The 19,263-nt window shown below is 48.0% G+C and overlaps 1 protein-coding gene and 1 non-coding gene across 3 annotated transcripts in view; one reads left to right on the top strand and one right to left on the bottom strand.

Moving 5' to 3' along the window:
• FBXL18 (F-box and leucine rich repeat protein 18) overlaps positions 1–19,263 on the bottom strand; it is a 51,460-nt gene that overhangs the window by 6,825 nt on the left and 25,372 nt on the right. For both annotated transcript variants that reach the window (XM_023516529.1, XM_003795438.3), the window contains exon 4: positions 15,938–16,156. In XM_023516529.1, coding sequence (XP_023372297.1) covers positions 15,938–16,156 — 219 coding nt within the window. The remainder of the gene's footprint in view (positions 1–15,937; positions 16,157–19,263) is intronic.
• Positions 6,750–6,880, top strand: LOC111727076. The gene has a single exon (XR_002774708.1).

Genomic DNA, 19,263 nt, shown 5'->3' with positions numbered 1-19,263 from the left:
ACTTTGTTCCCCTTGGTAGAGTACCATGGCATCACAGCTCTTGGGCTCAAATGATTCTCTTGCCTCAGTTTCCAGAGTAGCTGGGACTAAAAGTGCCTGCCACAACACTCAGCTACTTTTTAGAGATGGGGGTCTCACTCTTCCTCAGGCTGGTCTCAAACTCCTGAGCTCAGGCAATCCACCTGCCTTGGCCTCCGAGAGTGCTGAGCCAAGAAAGTTCTCCATAGCTTCTAGCTGTAAGTTCTCTTTTGGCAGGGACCAAGGCCAAGGACCAGCAAGGGTAGCAGCAATGTACTGCTCAGCCTGTGCACACAGGGACATCTGTGGGAACCCCACAATACACACTGATCATCTCTAGAAGCCCAACTGCCTCCTGCCAGCTCCAGGGCCCCAGCTCCACCCGAGGGTCCCTAATCTGACTGGAGACAGCCCTGACTAAACTTTAAACAGTCCTGCCTTGGCCTCTGGCCTGGCGATACCAACCCAGACCTGCCCTCTACTTCACCTATGCTTGAGGCTCCATTCTCAGGGAACCACATCCCCAGGGAGCAGAGCAATTCAAAAGAGAGCAGGTGGAAGCAGCTCAAGGTCTGTCAGCTGATGAAGGGTAAACAAAATGTGGTCCAGCCACACAATAGAATATTACTCAGCCCAGGAAAGGAAGGAAATGCTGACACCTGCTTCCACATGGATGTAGGACATTACGCTCGGTGAAATAAGCTAGTCACAAAAGCACAAATACTGCATGGTTCCACTCACACAAGACTCACAGAGTAGTCAAATTCATAGAGACAGGAAGTAGGATGGTGGTGCCAGGGGCTGGGAGAGGCAGTAGGATGCTGTTTCATGAATATGGAATTTCTTTTCGGAATCAGAAGGGTTTGGGTATGGACAGTAGTGATGGGTATACAATGCTGTAAATGTATCTAATGCCACTGAATTGTGCACTTACAAATGGTTAAAATGGTTTAAGTATTACATGATTGATGTCTTACCATCCACATTAAATCATCTCAATTTACAGAGAAACCAGGATGGGAGTGTGACGTCCAACACTAACCCTTGTGGCTGGCACCACCTGATTCTCTCTATCCCTCAATGCCTACAGAGCTAATGTCACCTACTATAGATTTGTCCCCAGCCTCTGGAGCCATAAAGCTAGTAACATCCACACCCGACTGTTCCCAGGTCATTCCTCCAAGAGACCCGCACGAAAAGGGAGGTACACTGACCACAGTGTGGACGACAGAATAGCGTTGATTTCCAGGCACAGATGAGAGCTGCTCCCGTGGGTCAAACCTGAAGGAGCACCCGTGGCCCGAGAAAGTTCTAGGTGGTGTCATATTGCTATGGCATGAGCACTTTAGTATGGAGTCTGGCTGTGAATCAGGAACCCCTGGGTTCAAGCCCAGCTCGCAGCTCATGGATCCATGTATGATCAGGGCCCCAATGACAATGGAACAATTCCCAGCCAACCCATCAGCCATTGACTCCCAGACGGCCAGAGACGGACTCCTTGGTGGCAGGAAAAGCTCTCCTACCAGACATAGTCACAGCCCATGTGAGGTCCCCCTCTGGTAGTCTAGACAACCTTGACCACAGATTTTATCAGCAAACATCTCCCCATCTCCCACTTGTTCATTAGTAGCCAGGGTCCACAATCTAGGCCCTGATGATCCAGACCCACACACTCTGCAATTGCTGTGGTGGGGCCCATGACACACTGGTCCAAGGTCTACCAGCTTCCAGACCCTAAGCATCTTCCATGGAGCCAAGACTCTGCAGCCATGGGGCTCTGAGTCCAGGCTACAGTTCTTCCCAGATGAACCTGCAGATGTAAAACCCTGTTGGCCATAGCATCCTGGTAACAAACTAGACTGGTCCTAGAGACCAGCACACAGTGGGGAGCCATGCAACTTAACATGGACAGTAGCCCCTCTTTCAGAAGCAAAGGCTACAAAATAAAATTAATTCCACTTTTTAAGAACCCACTTTCAATCCTAAAGTTCTCAGTGTTTACCAGACTTATATTATTTATTTATTATTATTTTTTAAAGACAGAGTTTCACTGTTGCCCTGAGTAGAGTGTTGTGGCATTATAGCTCACAGTAACCTCAAACTCCTGGACTTAAGGAATTCTCTTGCCTCAGCCTCCCAAGTAGCTGGGACTACAGGCGGCCGCAACAACACTTGGCTATTTTTGTTGCAGTTGTCTCTGTTTTAACTGGCCCAGGCCAGGTTTGAACCTGCCAGCCTCAGTGTGTGTGTCTGGCGCCGTAACCTCTGTGCTACAGGTGCCAAGCCTTTTGCCAGACTTTTTTTTGAGACAGAGCCTCAAGCTGTTGCCCTGGGTAGAGCAACCTCTAATTCCTGGGCTTAAGTGATTCTCTTGCCTCAACCTCTCAAGTAGCTGGGACCACAGGTGCCCGCCACAATGCCTGGCCATTTTTTGGTCGTAGTTGTTATTGTTGTTTGGCAGGCCCGGGGCTGGATTCGAACTTGCCACCTCCGTTGTATATGGCTGGTGCCCTAGCTGCTTGCGCTACAGGCGTCAAGCCCTTTTGCCAGACTTTTAAACAACTTATTGCTCCATCTGCGAACAGCTTCTAGTGCCATCTGCAGAATAGACATGGATGACATCCTCTGGGTTTTCCCAGAGAGAGACCTTGTCTCAAAGAGAAAAAAAAAAGATAAAGGGGCAGTGCTTGTGGCTCAGTGAGTAGGGCACCGGCCCCATATACGGAGGGTGGTAGGTTCAAAGCCGGCCCTGGCCAAACTGTAACAAAATATAGCCAGGCGTTAGGGTGGACGTCCATAGTCCCACCTACTTGGGAGGCTGAGGCAAGAGAATCACCTAAGCTCAGGAGTTGGAGGTTGCTGTGAGCTGTGATGCCACAGCACTCTACCAAGGGCAATAAAGTGAGACTCTGTCTTTAAAAAAAGATAAAGAGAAATGTGTGTTGTTCAAGATGCTGTGCCCAGTGTTTTACACAGGTCATTTCCCATCTATGACCACCTGGGGTCCTAAGCTAGCCTTAAAAATGAGGAAAGGAGGAAGCCTCCAATGCCACTTTCTAAGAGCTGGGGCCAGGATCCCAACCCAGGTCACAGCAGGGCCAGAGCTTCATGGCACCAAACCCAAAAAGGACAGGTTGATCGCCCTGCAGACGTGTGTGAAGACAAGTCCCAGTCAGTAGACAGGAGGTTGCTGACTGTGAAAAGAGCCCACAGCAAACAGGATAGCAGAGAGGACATCAGCCCTGCAGCTTGTAGGTGAGCCCTCCAGGGATGATAGCCTGAGCCAGGCCCTTCCTCTAACTCAGTAATCCTCTCAGCCCCCAAGGCAGGCAAAAGGGTGAGAAAAGGAAAACCATTCAAAAAGGTGACAACAAACTCAGCTTTTTCCCTCTTCCCATCTCCCTTGGTGGGAGGTGGGCCCGGACTGCCAGACAGGCTGGCTGCCACAAACTATGGCGCCATCTGCTGGAGACCTGTGAGAACGCAGCCAGGGCACAGCCTTGGGCTCAGGGCCTGGGTGCTGCAGGAGGGCAGAGCGACAGCCAGACACCATGGCCAGGCCCTATAGTGCCCTGGCCTGGGCGAGCCAGCCTGGAAAGCCCAGTGAAGACTGTGCTGTGGGGCCAGGACCTGCAGCAGGGATCACACAGCAAATGACAAGGCCAGAGCAGAAATGTGCCCAGGCAGGGAGGCCACCAGAAGACAGGGCGTGGCCATCTGTGGAAGGGCCTCTTTAAGCCGTATTTGGAGCTGTATCTCAGCCTTGATTGACTGCCAGCACAAACTGGAAAAGAAAGACTTTCAGTAGACCTGGTCTGAACCCAGCAACCCCATGAGCCTCTGTCATCTGCAGAATTTGAGGGGTGTGGGTGACACACAGTTATGCCAGCACAGAACCCAGTGGTCCCACAGGGCCATGCCTGTAAAACCTGTACTCTGCCTGGCATGGACACACAAGCAGGAAAACCATAACTCTGGTCCTAGTGCCAGCTTTTAGCACCACACTGTACCTCTGGGAGCCTCAGTTTCCAAACAAGGTCTAGGGGCACTTACCTCACTGGGCTTTTGTGAGGTTTGAACAACACGGAGGGAGTGCCACATGAAAGGACCACAGAGACACTTTGAGTTGGAAGGCACCCTCAACCCCCTCATCCCTCTCACTCAGTCAGCAGCCAATGCTTTGGGAAAGCCATGGGCCCAGGCACAGTACCAGGTATGGGGACACAGGAGTATGGAAGAGGGGAGTGAAGGACTGCCAAGAAGACTTGGGCCTGGCCTCAAACACTGTGCCCCAAGCATCAGGGATCAATAGCCCTCCCTATTATGGACCCATAACCCATGGGGCTGCCTGCAAGCTCAGTACTGGGCTAGGCTTGTGCTTAGAGGGCACAAAAATATATGAGGAAAGATGCGCTCCTGGCTTGGCGCCTGTGGCTCAAGTGGCTAAAGCGCCAGCCACATACACCTAAGGTGGTGGGTTCAAATCCAGCCCGGGCCTGCCAAATAACAATGACAGCTGCAACCAAAAAATAGTCAGGCGTTGTGGCGGGCGCCTGTGGTCCCAGCTACTTGGGAGGCTGAGGCAGGAGACTCGCTTGAGCCCAGGAGTTGGAGGTTGCTGTGAGCTGTGAGGCCATGGCACTCTACCCAGGGGGACAGTTTGAGTCTCTTGTCTCAAAAAAAAGATGCGCTCCTTAGCACTGGCCCCCCAAAACTAAAATCTAAAGGAAGATGCACGCAAAGAACTTAAGAATATTTAGCGGGAGGTGCTATGTTCCCAAAAAAAGGTGCAGGTACTGCCAGAGGAGGGAGCTCCCAGCCAGCAGGAGCTGACTCTCAGATGGGACCCTGTGACTATGGGGCCTGGAGTCCAGGGGGAGGTCTCATCCAATGGCCCAGAGCACTGTGTCAAGGATTCTAAGAAGGAAAAGGTTTGTTAGCTCAGGAAAGCTGTGAGGGTCAGGCAGAACCTCATGGCCCTGTCAGCTGTTCTGTAATGAGCACAGATGGAAGCTGCTTGGTGACCCTGGACATTCTCCACTTTGGAGAAGGCTCCACTGTGAACATACAAGCAGGCCCCTACCTCTGCAGGAAAAGTCACCCCTTCAGGACTAAGAATGTCCCACATGAGCTGTGTCTGAAAGCCCCAACTCTTAGGCAAGTAGGAGGGAGTGAGTGCCCCAGTCCAAAAAGCCCTTGGGCAGGATATACCCCCCAAATAGATGTCAGCTCCAGTCCCACAGCCACAGCCTACATAGTTGGAGCCCCAGTGAATGCAGGCTAGCTGCAGGGATGAGGGGAGAAGGTACCAAAGCTATTTCCAACAGCCCAGTGCAAAGCTGTCTGCACCTGCCCCACCTGAGACAACCAGCCTTTGCCTTTTCCTACACCAGTAGGCAGAGAGCAGGCAGAAGGGCTGGATCACCTACCCACCCTACTTCCTCCAACAGCAACTGTCTGCCCCAAGCCCACTCAGCTGAGGACCAGGGAGCCTGTAATCCATCCAACTCTCCTAAAACTGGACACATCCATGGGCTGAGGTTTCCAAGGTGTGCAGCAGTGAAGGCCAATACACAGGCCTGCCCAAGGTATCACAGATGGAAAATTCAGGATCTAAAGAAAAGGACAGTCAGTGACACAGCAACAGGGTTATCAAGGACAGCCACAAACCAGAACCAACCATGACACCCATGTAACAGCTACCAAACAGGTATGTGAAATAATCACTATGGCTTCATTTACTGATAAAAAAGACAACCAGTATTGTGTTAAATAAACACACAGATCACAAAACAGTATGAGAACACAACCTTGGGTCTGCTGGCCACAATAACCTCTAGTTGGTAGAACCTTGGGGAATTTTCTCTGAAAAGCAAGTGGACACATAGTCTAAATTTTTAAAAAAGATTATAAATACTTACTGTTTTTACAAACAATAGGAAGGCAATAGGAAGGAAGCCAAAAACCTCAACTAGGATCATTCCTGAGAAATCCAGCAGCCTACCCTAAGGACTGGCCAGCAGGACTGTCAGAGCCCAGTGGCTGGCGACTCTTCTTATAATTCTGTGAACAGAGGGGGCCTCCTTCCTGTCATTGCTCCCTATCTGCAGGGGCACAGAAAACTTGGGGAGGGAGTTGCAGCCCCCTTGACTGTGTTCATACTTCTCGGACCTACTTATTTCCATGATCTGTAGCATGTCCTCCTGAGAGGTCCTGAAATGCTTTGCTCCCCCAGGTAACATGCAAAGGTCCCATGAGGAGTCATTCCTCCTGACTTACATACAAATTTTGGGTGCTCAGCTAAGTCCCTACTCAACAGCAGAGCACCAGATCCCCAGACACCACATTCATGAAGGGAAGAGGTGGTGCTGGTTAAGGGAGCAACAGGCAAAAGATCTGACAACAGAGGGCCCAGGAGAAGGAAGGATCCCTGTTCAATCTACCACCTTCACCCACAACCGTGCAAATAACCACTGCTTCTCGATCTAAACAAAGCACAGAGATGCGAAAAACTTACAGTTAAAAGATCTTTGCACCAATTCAAACAAGAGAAAAAAGAATGGTGTTTGTCAGGAGCTGGGGGGAAAGAGGAATGGTAAATTCTTGCCTAATGGGGCAGAGTTTTCGTTTGGAAAGATGAAGTTCTGATAGGTGCACAACATTGTAGATGAGCTTAATGTCACTGAACAATAAAATTTTAGGTTATGTGTATAAAAGTCTTTAAAAACTAGGGCCTCTCTCTCTCAGGGCTGTGGGGAGTACAGTTTCTCCTCAGCCAAGGATGGAGACAAAGATTAGCCCTTTAAGATCATTGTGAGGACTGCCATGAGCTGGCAGCCTTGTTGTCCTGCCTCAGACATTTGGAATAAAAAAGAAAATAGCTTCCTGTCTCATTTAAAAAAAAAAAATTGTTCTACTTCAGCGTAATGAGAAAGGAAAAGAACACTGATAAAAATTTTTTCTCAGCCAGGCACAACAAAATTTTTTCTACAGCCAGATCATGCCTGTAATCTTAGCACTCTGGGTGGCCAAGGTGGGTGGACTGCTTGAGCCCAGGAGTTAGAGACTAGCCTGGGCTAGCCTGAGTAAGAGCAAGACCCTGTCTCTACTAAAAAAAAGCTGGGTGCATAGCTCAGTGGTTAGGGCACCAGCCCTGCACACTGAGGCAGCAAGATTGAACCTTGCCTGGGCCTACTCAGCAACAACAACAATAATAGACAAAACCAGCCGAAATATAGAAAAAACTAGCTGGGTGTGGTGGCAGGCACCTGTAGTTCTAGCTACTTGGGAGGCTGAGGCAGGAGGACTGCTTGAGCCCTAGAGTTTGAGGTTGCTGTGAACGATGACATGACAGCACTTTACACAGGGCAACAGAGTGACTCTGTCTCAAAAAAACTAAAATAAAAATAAAATTTTTTCTCTAGTCTATCTTGGGCAAAGGCTTTGACCAGATAAGTCATTTCAAGTCAACCTGAGACAGCAATGAATGACCCAATATTAAGTCAATGCAGGCAGTTATTTTGAGACTGATAAGAGTTCAAATATTTGTCCCCTATAAATCAGCATGTTGAAATTTGATTTTTTTTTTTTTTTTGCAGTTTTTGGCCAGGGCTGGGTTTGAACCCACCACCTCCAGCATATGGGGCTGGCACCCTACTCTTTTGAGCCACAGGGGCTGCCCTTCAAATTTGATCTTTAGGCTCGGCGCCTGTGGCTCAAGTGGCTAAGGCGCCAGCCATATACACCTCAGGTGGCAGGTTCGAATCCAGCCCGGGCCCGCCAAACAACAGCACCAAAAACTAGCTGGGCACTGTGGCAGGCGCCTGTGGTCCCAGCTACTTGGGAGGCGGAGGCAGGAGACTTGCTTGAGCCCAGGAGTTGGAGGTTGCTGTGAGCTGTGATGCCATAGCACTCTACCCAGGGGTACAGCTTGAGGCTCTGTCTCAAAAAAAAAAAGAAAGAAATTTGATCTTTAGGCAGGCTTGATGGCTCATCTCTATAATCCCAGCACTTTAGAAGGCCAATGAGAGGATCACTTCAGGCTAGCAGTTCAAGACCAGCCTGGACAACACAGTGAGATCCCCATCTCTGCAAAAAAAAAAAAAAAGTTTTGTTTTATTTTTTGAGACAGAGTCTCATTTTGTCAGCCTTAGTAGGGTTCTGTGGCATCACAGCTCACATCAACCTCAAATTCTTGGGCTCAAGCGATTCTCTTAACTCCTAAGTAGCTGGGACTACAGGTGCTGGCCACACTGCCTGGCTATTTTTAGAGATGAGGTCTTGCTCTGGCTCAAACTGGTCTTGAACCTGTAAGTTCATGCAATCCACCAGCCTTGGCCTCTCAGAAAAAAAAATGGGGTTTGAGGGGGTTTTTTTTGCAGTTTTTAGCCAGGGCTGGGCTTGAACCCACCACCTCTGGCATATGGGGCCAACGCCCTGCCCTTGAGCCACAATAAGCCACCCGAAAAAAATGTTTTTTAATTAGCTGAGTATGGTAAGGCATACCTATCCTGGCTGCTTAAGGTACAGGTGGGAAGACTGCCTGAACCCAGGAGTTGGAGGCTCCAGTAAGCTTGCTCACACCACTGTGATCACTACCCCAGCCTGGGCAAACAAGCAAAACTCAAAATAAATCAATAAATGAATAAAAAAAATAAGTAAGTGGAAGAGCTGGTCATGTGGTACACTGGCCCATACTTTCCCCTTCTCTCTCTCTAAAAAAACCCACCAGAAAAGTCCCTAAGGGATATAAGGCGACAATAACAAACAACGAGATATGAGCTGCCAACAAACACACCTGATGAACAGAGAACAAAAACGACTTGACCTCAGACAATATGCAGACATTCTCCCCTGTAAGACCAGGAAGATCTACCAGTCGAACTACATCACAGAGCAGGGCAAGGATGTGAGCAAAGAACACTCACAGCCAGCCAAAGGAGGAGAGCTTGGGAGAACTGCTTTGTAAACCAATCTGGCAGTTTCTCACAAACACTCCCATACACAACTTCTGAGAACATGTATACCTGTGCCTGGGGAAACCCACATGAGGATATTCACAGACAGAGGAGAAGCTGGAAACCCCTAGAATGTCCATCAACAGAATAGAAAGTGATGCATTAGTTGATGGATTCAGCATTTAAAATAAGGGTGGGCTCGGCACCTGTGGCTCAAGTGGCTAAGGTGCCAGCCACATACACCTGAGCTGGCGGGTTTGAATCCAGCTTGGGCCCACCAAACAACAATGACGGCTGCAACCAAGAAATAGCCAGGCATTGTGGTGGGTGCCTGTAGTCCCAGCTACTTGGGAGGCTGAGGCAGGAGAATTGCTTGAGCCCAATAGTTGGAGGTTGCTGTGAGCTGTGATGTCACAGCACTCTACTCAGGGAGACAGCTTGAGGCTCTGACTCAAAAAAATATAAATAAATAAAATAAGACTGGACGCAGTGGCTCAGCACTCTGGGAGGCTAAGATAGATCACTTGAGATCAGAAGTTCAAGACCAGCCTAATCAAGGGTGAGACCCTGTCACCCCTAAAAAAAAAAAAAGAAAAATTGGCCAGACACCTATCATCCTAGCTTCTCAGGAGGCTAAGGCAAGAGGATGGCTTGAACCCCAGGAGTTTAAAGTTACTGTGAGCTAGGATGCCATGGCACTCTACCCTGGGGCAACAGAGTGAGACTCTGTCTCAAAAAATAAATAAATAATAAAATAAATAAATACTAAAAAGGTAAAAAGCAGGCTTGGCGCCTGTAGCTCAGTAGCTGGGGTGCCAGCCACATACATGGAGCTGGTGGGTTCAAACCCAGCCTGGGACTGTCAAACAACAATGACAACTACAACCAAAAAAAAAAAAAAAGGAAAAAGCACATTCATACTGGTGGGTTTAGGGTGTCAAAGGAACTTTATTTCAACTAATATATTAGGTTCCTTCATTTCTATTTTCTAGGCTCCTTAAAATAAATTTCAAAAGGAATGCATTTCATTCCTGTGTGAATATTTTTAAATGCAGAGTAAGCCCCCCCATCCCACCCCACCCCCACACGAAGGGACAAAGACTATATAATTGCACTTGATAGCAGTCAAATTCATAGAGACAGAAAGTAGAATGGGGGGTACCAGGGAGTGGGGGCCACAGGCAGGAGCATGGAATTGTTTAACGGCAACAGAGTTTCAGTTTGGAAAGATAAAAAACTTCTGGACAAGGATGGTGGTGAATGGTTGCACAACAACGTAAATATGCATAACACCACTGAAATGTGCACTTAAAAACCGTTAAGATAGTACATTTTATGCTCTATGTAGTTACCACAATTTTTAAAAAAAGGACTCAGAGCTATAAAAGTTGCAAGCAAGAGCTGTATGAACTGGTAATTTCCGTGATATATATATATATATATATTTGTTTTTGTTTTTTTTTTAAGACAGAGTCTCACTTTATCGCCCTCCCTAGAGTGCTGTGGCAGCATCACATAGCTCACAGCAACCTCCAACTCCTGGGCTTAGGAGATTCTCTTGCCTCAGCCTCCCGAGTAGCTGGGACTACAGGTGCTCACCACAACGCCCAGCTACATTAAGCTATTATTAAGTGAAAAAACAAGGTGCATGTAGGAAAGAAGGACATAGGAGAAAAAACATCCATGTTTCTCATCTGTGAGAAAGAAACACAATGGATAAAGGAGACCGAAGGAGTCTGGCTACCCCTGGGGCAGGTAAGAAGGTAGGGAGTGGGATGATAGGAGGAAGAGTGATACTTCTCTACCCATCCCCTTTTATGCAGTGCTGACTCACAGAATTACACAAGAAGACTTCACAGACCAAAAGACAAATAGGCAAAATCAATTAAAACATGGGGTCAATGCAAAATGGAATATTAAACAGTAACAAATGAACCTATTACAAATAAAATGTATTATAAATAATATACCTACACTGAAGGCAGAGGGAAATGAAAGAAAGATTCTAAGTAACTTTGGAAAACTGTATTTAGAATAGATTCCGTGAAGCTAACAAAAACTGTACACAATAGGCTCAGCACCTGTAGGTCAAGCAGCTAAGGCGCCAGCCACATACACCAGAGCTGGCAGGTTCAAATCCAACCTGGGCCTGCCAAACAAGAATGACGGCTGCAACCAAAAACTAGCTGGGCATTGTGGCAGGCGCCTGTAGTCCCAGCTACTTGGGAGGCGGAGGCAGGAGAATCGCTCGAGCCCAGGAGTTGGAGGTTGCTGTGAGCTGTGATGCCATAGCGCTCTACAAAGGGCAAGAGCTTGAGGCTCTGTCTCAAAAAAAACCCCAAAAAAACTATACATAATAGTACACTTGAATTAGTACATTTATTTGTCACAGGGATGTGGGTGAACAATTCTGAAACAGTTTTTTGTTTTACTAGGATTGAACAAATCAGTAAACAAATCAGTAAACACATGGGGATAATGAGAGCCAGGTGTTTCACTGCTGGAGAAGTTGCAAGAAAGAAGAGGGAAGGCTACAATGAGCCCTGCAATATTGGGTTGAAATCAGAGAAATAAGTACGAACTTCTTGTTTTTAATATAATACAAATGGCTCAGCACCCATAGTTCAGTGGTTAGGGTGCCAGCCACATGACTGGGGCTGGTGGGTTCAAACCCAGCCAGGGCCTGCTAAACAACAATGACAACAATAACAAAAAAATAGCTGGGTGTTGTGGCAGGCGCCTGTAGTCCCAGCTACTTGGGAGGCTGAGGCAAGAGAATCACTTAAGCCCAAGAGTTTGAGGTTGCTGTGAGATGTGAATGCCACAGCACTGTACCAAGGGCAACATAGTGAAACTCCATCTCAAAAAAAACCCCACACAAATGAATACCGAAATAAATATAGATGTGTGTTAACATACACAGATAAATTCCTATCTCTGTCCACCTAGAGCAGTGTTTTTCAACCTTTTTTATCTCACAGCACACCTGAACCTACAGTTACTTCCATGGCACACTTAAATTATGTTGATTAAAAAGAAAAAAAGAATAGGCCAAGCAGGATGGTTCACACCTATAACAAGCACTTGGGAGGCCAAGGTAGGTGGACTGTCTGAGCTCACAGTTTCGAGACCAGCCTGAGCCAGAGCGAGACCTCTTCTCTAAGCGAGACCTCTTCTCTAAAAATAGCTGGGTGTTGTGGCTGGCACCTATGATCCCAGCTACTTGGAAGGCAGAGGCAAGAGAATCACTTGAGCCCAAAAGTTTGAGGTTGCTGTGAGCTATGGTGCCACAGCACTCTATCAGGGGTGACAAAGTGAGACTCTGTCTCAAAAAAAGAAAAAAAGAATATACTGGTGGCACCTGTAGCTCAAGCAGCTTAAGGCGCCAGCCACATACACCAGAGTTGGCGGGTTCCAATCTGGCCCAGGCCTGCCAAACAATGACAACTACAACCAAAAAATAGCCAGGCATTGTTGCAGGCACCTGTAGTCCCAGCTACTCAGGAGGCTGAGCCAAGAGAATCACTTAAGCCCAGGAGTTGGAGGTTGCTGTGAGCTGTGACACCATGGCACTCTACCTAGGGTGATAGCTTGAGGCTCTGTCTCAGAAAAAAAAAAAAGAAAGAGTATACTTATTGTGCTTTGAACTTAAGAGAATAATTTAATTAATGATCTTTAAAATTCTTCTCAGAACACTGTTTGAAAAATCACTGACCCAGAAGACCTTCAAACAGTGACATTCCAGCAGTTCTAAGCACACCTAATGCCCAGACCTCGGTTTCTACGCACCACTCTCCACTCTCCAAAAATGAGAACCAGAACTCCTTGGAGTAATGGCTGAATTCAGGGCTGGGGCAGAGAAAATACAAGATGAGCCTGGAATGTCTCAAAGCGCCAGACAGTAAACAAGTGCTCAAGAGAAAAAAAGAAAGAAAGGAGCATATTAAAGAATCAATGTGAATGGACATCCAATGGCCAAATCTGGGACTATCTAAATAACATAAAAAGTGAGAGCAATGGACCACAACCAACTGAATAACAGAATATCCATGGGTCTGTACTCATATCTGACAACTATAAATAACTGAATGAATATATACACAAAGAGAAGAGACAGGCCTTTCTCACAATAGTGTACCAACTAACAGATGTAAAAGAAATGAAGGACACAGAAAATCACTGCTAGGCAAACATCACAGCAATAACTGTTTGCTATGGACGGCATGTCTGTGATCCCCCAAAATTCATATGTTGAAGCACTGACCCCCAATGGGATAGCATTAGGAGACAGGGCCTTTGGGAGGCAATAAGAGTAAGATGAGGGCGTGAAGATGGGGCCCTCAGGATGACATTAGGGCCCTTACAAGAAGAGAAGGAGGCAAGAAAACAACAAGACCTCTCTCCCTGCCATGTGAGGACACAGCAAAAAGGCAGACATCTGCAAATCAGAAAGTGGGCCCTCACCATACACCAAGTTCTCAGACTTCTCAGCCTCACAGAGAAATAAATGTCTACTGCTTAAGCTGCCCAGTCCGTGTATTCTTGTTAGTAAAGCAGACTAAGGCAAGATCCACCAATGGATACTGAAGTGAGTGGGCACAGTAGAATCAAAAACAGTATTTGTGGTTGGACATAGTGGCTCACACATGTAATCCCAGCACTCTGAGAGGCTGAAGCAGGAGAGCTGCTTGAGGCCAGGCATTTGAGTTTGACATGAACTGTGATCACTCCACTATTATAGCCCAGGAGACAGAGTAAGAAATTTTTTATTTGCTTACTCTTTAATTACCTCCCCACAGTTTTTTTTTTTTTTTTAATTTTTATTTTGAGACAGAGCCTCAAGCTGTCACCCTGGGTAGAGTGCTATGGCATCACAGCTCACAGCAACCTCCAACTCCTGGGCCAAGCGAGTCTCCTGCCTCCGCCTCCCAAGTATCTGGGACTACAGGCACCTGCTGCAACGCCTGGCTATTTCTTGGTTGCAGCCATCATTGTTTGGTGGGCCCAGGCTGGATTCAAACCCACCAGCTCAGGTGTATGTGGCTGGCACCTTAGCCGTTTGAGCCACAAGCACCGAACCCACAAGTTAAGTAATTAGAAAAGGAACTTAGTACCTTCACAGTGGAGAAACTTGGCAGACACCATCTGAACCAGTGAAACCAGTGATCAAAATTAGTATCACCAATAATATTACAACAGACCTTGGGAAGGACAAAGCATGTCTTCTGTGATGTTCTTGTCAAAAGTAAAACATCAATCTAATCGTAACTGGGGGGCATTCTACTGAACAACTTACCAGTGCTCTTCAAAAGCACCAAGGCTGAAAGATAAGACTTAGGAGCCACCACAGATCAAGGGAGGATGAAGAAGGCAGTGCCGGCTCAGCGCCTATGGCTCAACCGGCTAAGGCGCCAGCCACGTACACCTAAGGTGGCGGGTTCGAATCCCCAGCCCGGACCCACCAAACAACAATGACGGCTGCAACCAAAAAATAGCCGGGCGTTGTGGCAGGCGCCTGTGGTCCCAGCTACTTGGGAGGCGGAGGCAGGAGACTCGCTTGAGCCCAGGAGTTGGAGGTTGCTGTGAGCTGTGATGCCACAGCACTCTACCCAGGGGGACGGCTTGAGGCTCTGTCTCAAAAAAAAAAAAAAAAAAAGAAGGCAGTGCCCGTGGCTCCGTGAGTAGGGTGCCGGCCCCATATACCGAGGGTGGCAGGTTCGAACCCGGCCCCAGCCAGTTAAAACAGCAGTGAGAACTGCAACAAAAAATAGCCAGCATTGTGGTGGGTGCCTGTAGTCCTAGCTACTCGGGAGGCTGAGGCAAGAGAATCCCCTAAGACTAAGAGTTGGAGATTGCTGTGAGCTGTGATGCCATAGCACTCTACCAAGGATGACAAAGTAAGACTGTCTCAAAAAAAAAAGGAAGGATGAAGAGACTGACCACTCAGCACAAAGGGCTCTGAAAAACAGACCCTGAGTCAGATCTTGATGGAGAACAGGGATTTCAATGGGAAAACAGGTGAAATTCTAAGGTCAGAGGATTGGATCATGGGTACAGCCCTGCTGATGTCCTCATTTTAATAACTGTCCTGTGGATTGCATGATGTTACATTAGGGAAAGATGGGTTAAGGGTATGTGGGAACTCTTTTTTGCAACATTTCTAAAGTTATTATTAATATTCTTAGTATTATAAGTGGGATCTATGTTACCCAGGCTAATCTCAAACTCCTGCCCTCAAGTGCTCCTCCTGCCTCTGCCTCCCAGAGTGCTGGGATTACAGATGTGAGCCACAACATTCAACCTAAAATTACTTTAAAATAAAAAGTTAGAGGATGCCAGGTATAGTGGCTCATGCCTGTAATCCTAGCACTCTGGGAGGCTGAGGCGGGTGGATTGCCTCACGAGTTTGAGACTAGCCTAAGCCAGAGTAGGACCCCATCCCTAAAGAAAAAAAAAAAAAAATAGCTGGGCATCATGGCGGGCACCTGAGTCCCAGCTACTCAGGAGGCTGAGGCAAGAGAGCCCAAGAGTTGGAGGTTCTATGATCTATGACACCACAGCGCTCTACTAAGGATGGCAAAGTGAGACTCTTTTTTTTTTTATTTTTTTTTAATGAAAAAAATTAAAAGAGAAAGAAAAAACTCAGGAGTGTGTATTTTATACTTCAGAGAAACAGTGATGTCAAAATGTGAATGATGAATACTTTTGTACTTCAGGGAAAGAGGGAATTGGACTATCTAGAAAATTCACCATGTGGCCGAGGGAATACCTAGGGAATGTGAAGCTGAGCTGCAGACAATCAAACCCTCTGTTCTCACTCCATCACTACCTAGTGTCCTCTAATTCCATGAAGTCCTTTATGGGCACTCAGCAAAGGCCAGAGACCAGGTCCCAAGACCATGGTACACTGAGGCCTCCCAGGGCCCCCCTCACCAAGGCCACATCTGGCCCATGCCACTCACCTGCGGAGGAGTGACTGCTGCAAGCTCTTGCACGTGGCCAAGGACTCCCCGGTGAACATGTGGCATACGACGACTTGTAGGCAGCAGGCCATGAAGGCCACAACTGCATCAGGCTGGAGGGTGCCGCTGCGGGAAACCAGGCACAGGCGCTGCAGGGAGGGGCACTGGCTCAGTGCCTGAAAGAACTGGGCGTTGGCACTGAAGTAAGGCTGCTCCAACCTACGAAGACAGGACAGGGGTAAGATCCCACACATGGACCACTGGGCCACACCATGGATCCTGGATGTGCTGCGAGTGAGGGCTTCTTAGCCTAGAGCCCACCCCAGCTGATCCCTTCCTTGACTACATCACAAACTCCTGGACCACTGTGATTACTGTTTTTTTTCCTTGGAGATCCTGATTTGAGGTGGGAGGGGCCCAGCCTGTCACTGTCTATAAACCTGGGCCATCAGCCTTCTGTACCCACAGCCTGCCTTATATTCATTATGCTGCCTGCTTGGTGTATCTTACTGACCCCCTAGGCACCTACTCTTCCTCAGACAAGGACATGCTGGGGGGGGGTGGTGTGTGCAGAGAGGAACTCACATGAAGTCTCTGCCCTCAGGGAGTTCAGTGTGATGGGGAAGACAGATGACAAACAAACCACAGAGGAGAGTGGGAACCCAGGAGGCTGGGGTGGGCTAGGGAAGGCACCTCAGCCAGGCGAGAACTGCTCCAGCCACAAAAGGAAGGGTGGATGGTACTGGACAGCTGAAGCCAGGAAGAGGCTAAGAGTGAGTGAGGGTGAGCTAAGAATTCAACATGCAGCCTACAGATGACAAAGGATTGCAGGTGTGTGTCAAATGGCACCTGTTTTCAGGAATATGGATGGGAGCCAAGCCACAGGCAGGGAGGGGATCCCAGGATGCTATGGCTGCAAAAAGGCAAAAGGAAGAACCCAGGGGAAGGGCAAGATTTGGGAAGGGGAGTGGGGGACACATTCCAGAGCCTTCCTTCATAGAATGTCTACTGTGACAGAAAGCAGAAGGACAGAGCAGGTTTTGAGGGGACAGTGATGGAGGCAGGGACTTGTCACTGCTGAGATCTACAAAGAAGTTCACCTGCCAGCTGGAAACAGTCATGGGACTTGGGAAACACCTGGGCTGTGGCAGGGCACGGGGTACAGTGGGCCTCTCAGAAACAGCAGGGAGCAAAGAGGGCTGAAGGAGAACTCAAGGGACTTCAGGACTGCCAGGAGCACCTGGCATCAGGGAAGGAAAAGGAGGAGGTACAAAGTGAAAGCCAGGGGATAGGGCAGGCTGGTGTGGGCTGAACTGTGTTCCCCAACAAACTACACAGGAGTCCTAACCCCAGGGTCTTTGCTGATGGAGTAAAGATGTGGCCACACTGTAGTAGAGTGGGCTCTAAACCCAATGACCAGTTCCTTAGAAGGCCAGGTGAAGATACAAAAACAGAGAGCAGAGTGATGCATTGATAGCCCAGGACCACCAAGCATTGCTAACAGCCACCAGTGGTTAGGAGGGAGTTTGGGAGGGAGGCTGGGATGGAGGTTGGGATGGACTGCCTAATACCCTTCAGAAGGAACCAACTCTACTCACACCTTGAATTTGGACTCCTGATCTCCAGAAACATGAAACAATAAATTTCTGTTGTTTTAAGCCACCCAGTCTGTGGTCAATCATTATGGCAGCCCCAGGACACCAACACAGATGCTGAGCATAAAAGGGGCGGAAGGCAACAGTTAGAAACTATTCCAAGCTGTCCCACATGGGAGCCACCAGTCACACGTGGCTACTGAACACCTGAAATGCAGCTAGTAAGACTAGGTTTTACTTTATTTTTAAGCAGAAACTCTGCAATGTTACTGAGGCTAAGATTATGAGGAAAAGGCGAGTGCTTCTGGGTGTGATTTGAAAAACTCACAGCACCCACTGCCCACAACAGCAAAGGATGTCACAGGGGGCTGCAGGAGATAGGAGGGAAGCCTCAGCAAGGAAGGATGGCCGTAGTGCCACAGCCCATGTCACAAACACAGAGCACAAGCCTTGCCCCAAATGCTACGTAATGAATTTTATCCCTGAAGACATGGGACATCCAGACAACCATGGGCAGCGCAGATCCCTGCCAAGGATACAAGGGTCCCCCATGCATATAAGGGTGGATTCATTACAAATTTACCAAGCCAAAAATCCTAAGGAAAATAAAATACCAGATAAAGTGTTCCAGCCTTTACCTGCAGATCAAGAAAAATATAGTGAGGATATGCAGCACCCTCATTAATTGCATATTGCTAACAGAATACAGAAAGTACAAAAGCCATCCACATAGGGGAAAAGCTACAGTAAAGATGCTTGGATTAGCAAAAGCATATACCCTTCAAGTTCACAAGAATATCCCTTCAGCAAAAGCAAAACTGAAAGTGGCTAAACCTTTGATATGGGCATGGTGGCTCACACCTATAATCCTCAGGGCTCTGGGAAGCTCTGGGAGGCCAAGGCAGGAGGATCACTGGAGCCTAGGAATTTGAGACCAGTCTAGGCTACCTAGCAAGACTCCATGTCTATAAAAAAATGGAAAACGGGCCAGGCGCAGTGGCTCAAGCCTGTAATCCCAGCCCTCTGGGAGGCCGAGGTGGGTGGACTGCCTGAGCTCACAGGTTTGAAACCAGCCTGAGCAAGAGCGAGACACCGTCTCTAAAAATAGCTGGGCATTGTGGCTGGGGCCTATAGTCCCAACTACTTGGGAGGCTGAGGCAAGAGGATCACTTGAACCCAAGAGTTTGAGGTTGCTGTGAGCATAACACTCTACCAAGGGTGACCAACTGAGACTGTGTCTCAAAAAAATAAAAAATGGAAAACATTAGGTAGGTGTGGTGGCGGGTGTGTACCTGTAGTCCCAGTTACTGTGGAGGCTAAAAGCAGGAAGATCGCATGAGCCTAGGAGTTAGGGGCCGCAGTAAGCTATGATCATGACTGCACTCCAGCCTGGATAACAGAGTGAGACCAAAAATAATTTTTTTTTTCATTTGCTGAGAATCAAGCCCCTGAAAGCAGCCACAAGGACGCAAGGGCACTGGGGGCCTGCAGTGAGGTAGCACCTGAAACCTGGGGAGCAAGAAGCAGTTAAGTCCTACTGTTACAGCAACGTCAGATTAAAAAATGCAAACTGGATATTTTGTTTTGGTAAACTATGAATGTCATATATATATTTTTTGAGACAGAGTCTCAAGCTGTTGCCCTGGGTAGAGTGCCATGGCATCACAGCTCACAGCAACCTCAAACTCTTGGGCTTAAGTGATTCTCTTGCCTCAGCCTCCCAAGTAGCTG

This window comes from Otolemur garnettii, unplaced genomic scaffold (genome assembly GCF_000181295.1).
Source record: "Otolemur garnettii isolate 467f Iridium unplaced genomic scaffold, OtoGar3 scaffold00092, whole genome shotgun sequence".
In the NCBI taxonomy this organism is placed as follows: Eukaryota; Metazoa; Chordata; class Mammalia; order Primates; family Galagidae; genus Otolemur; species Otolemur garnettii.
Note: the sequence above shows the minus strand (reverse complement) of the source record. Positions and strands in the feature narration are given on the sequence as shown.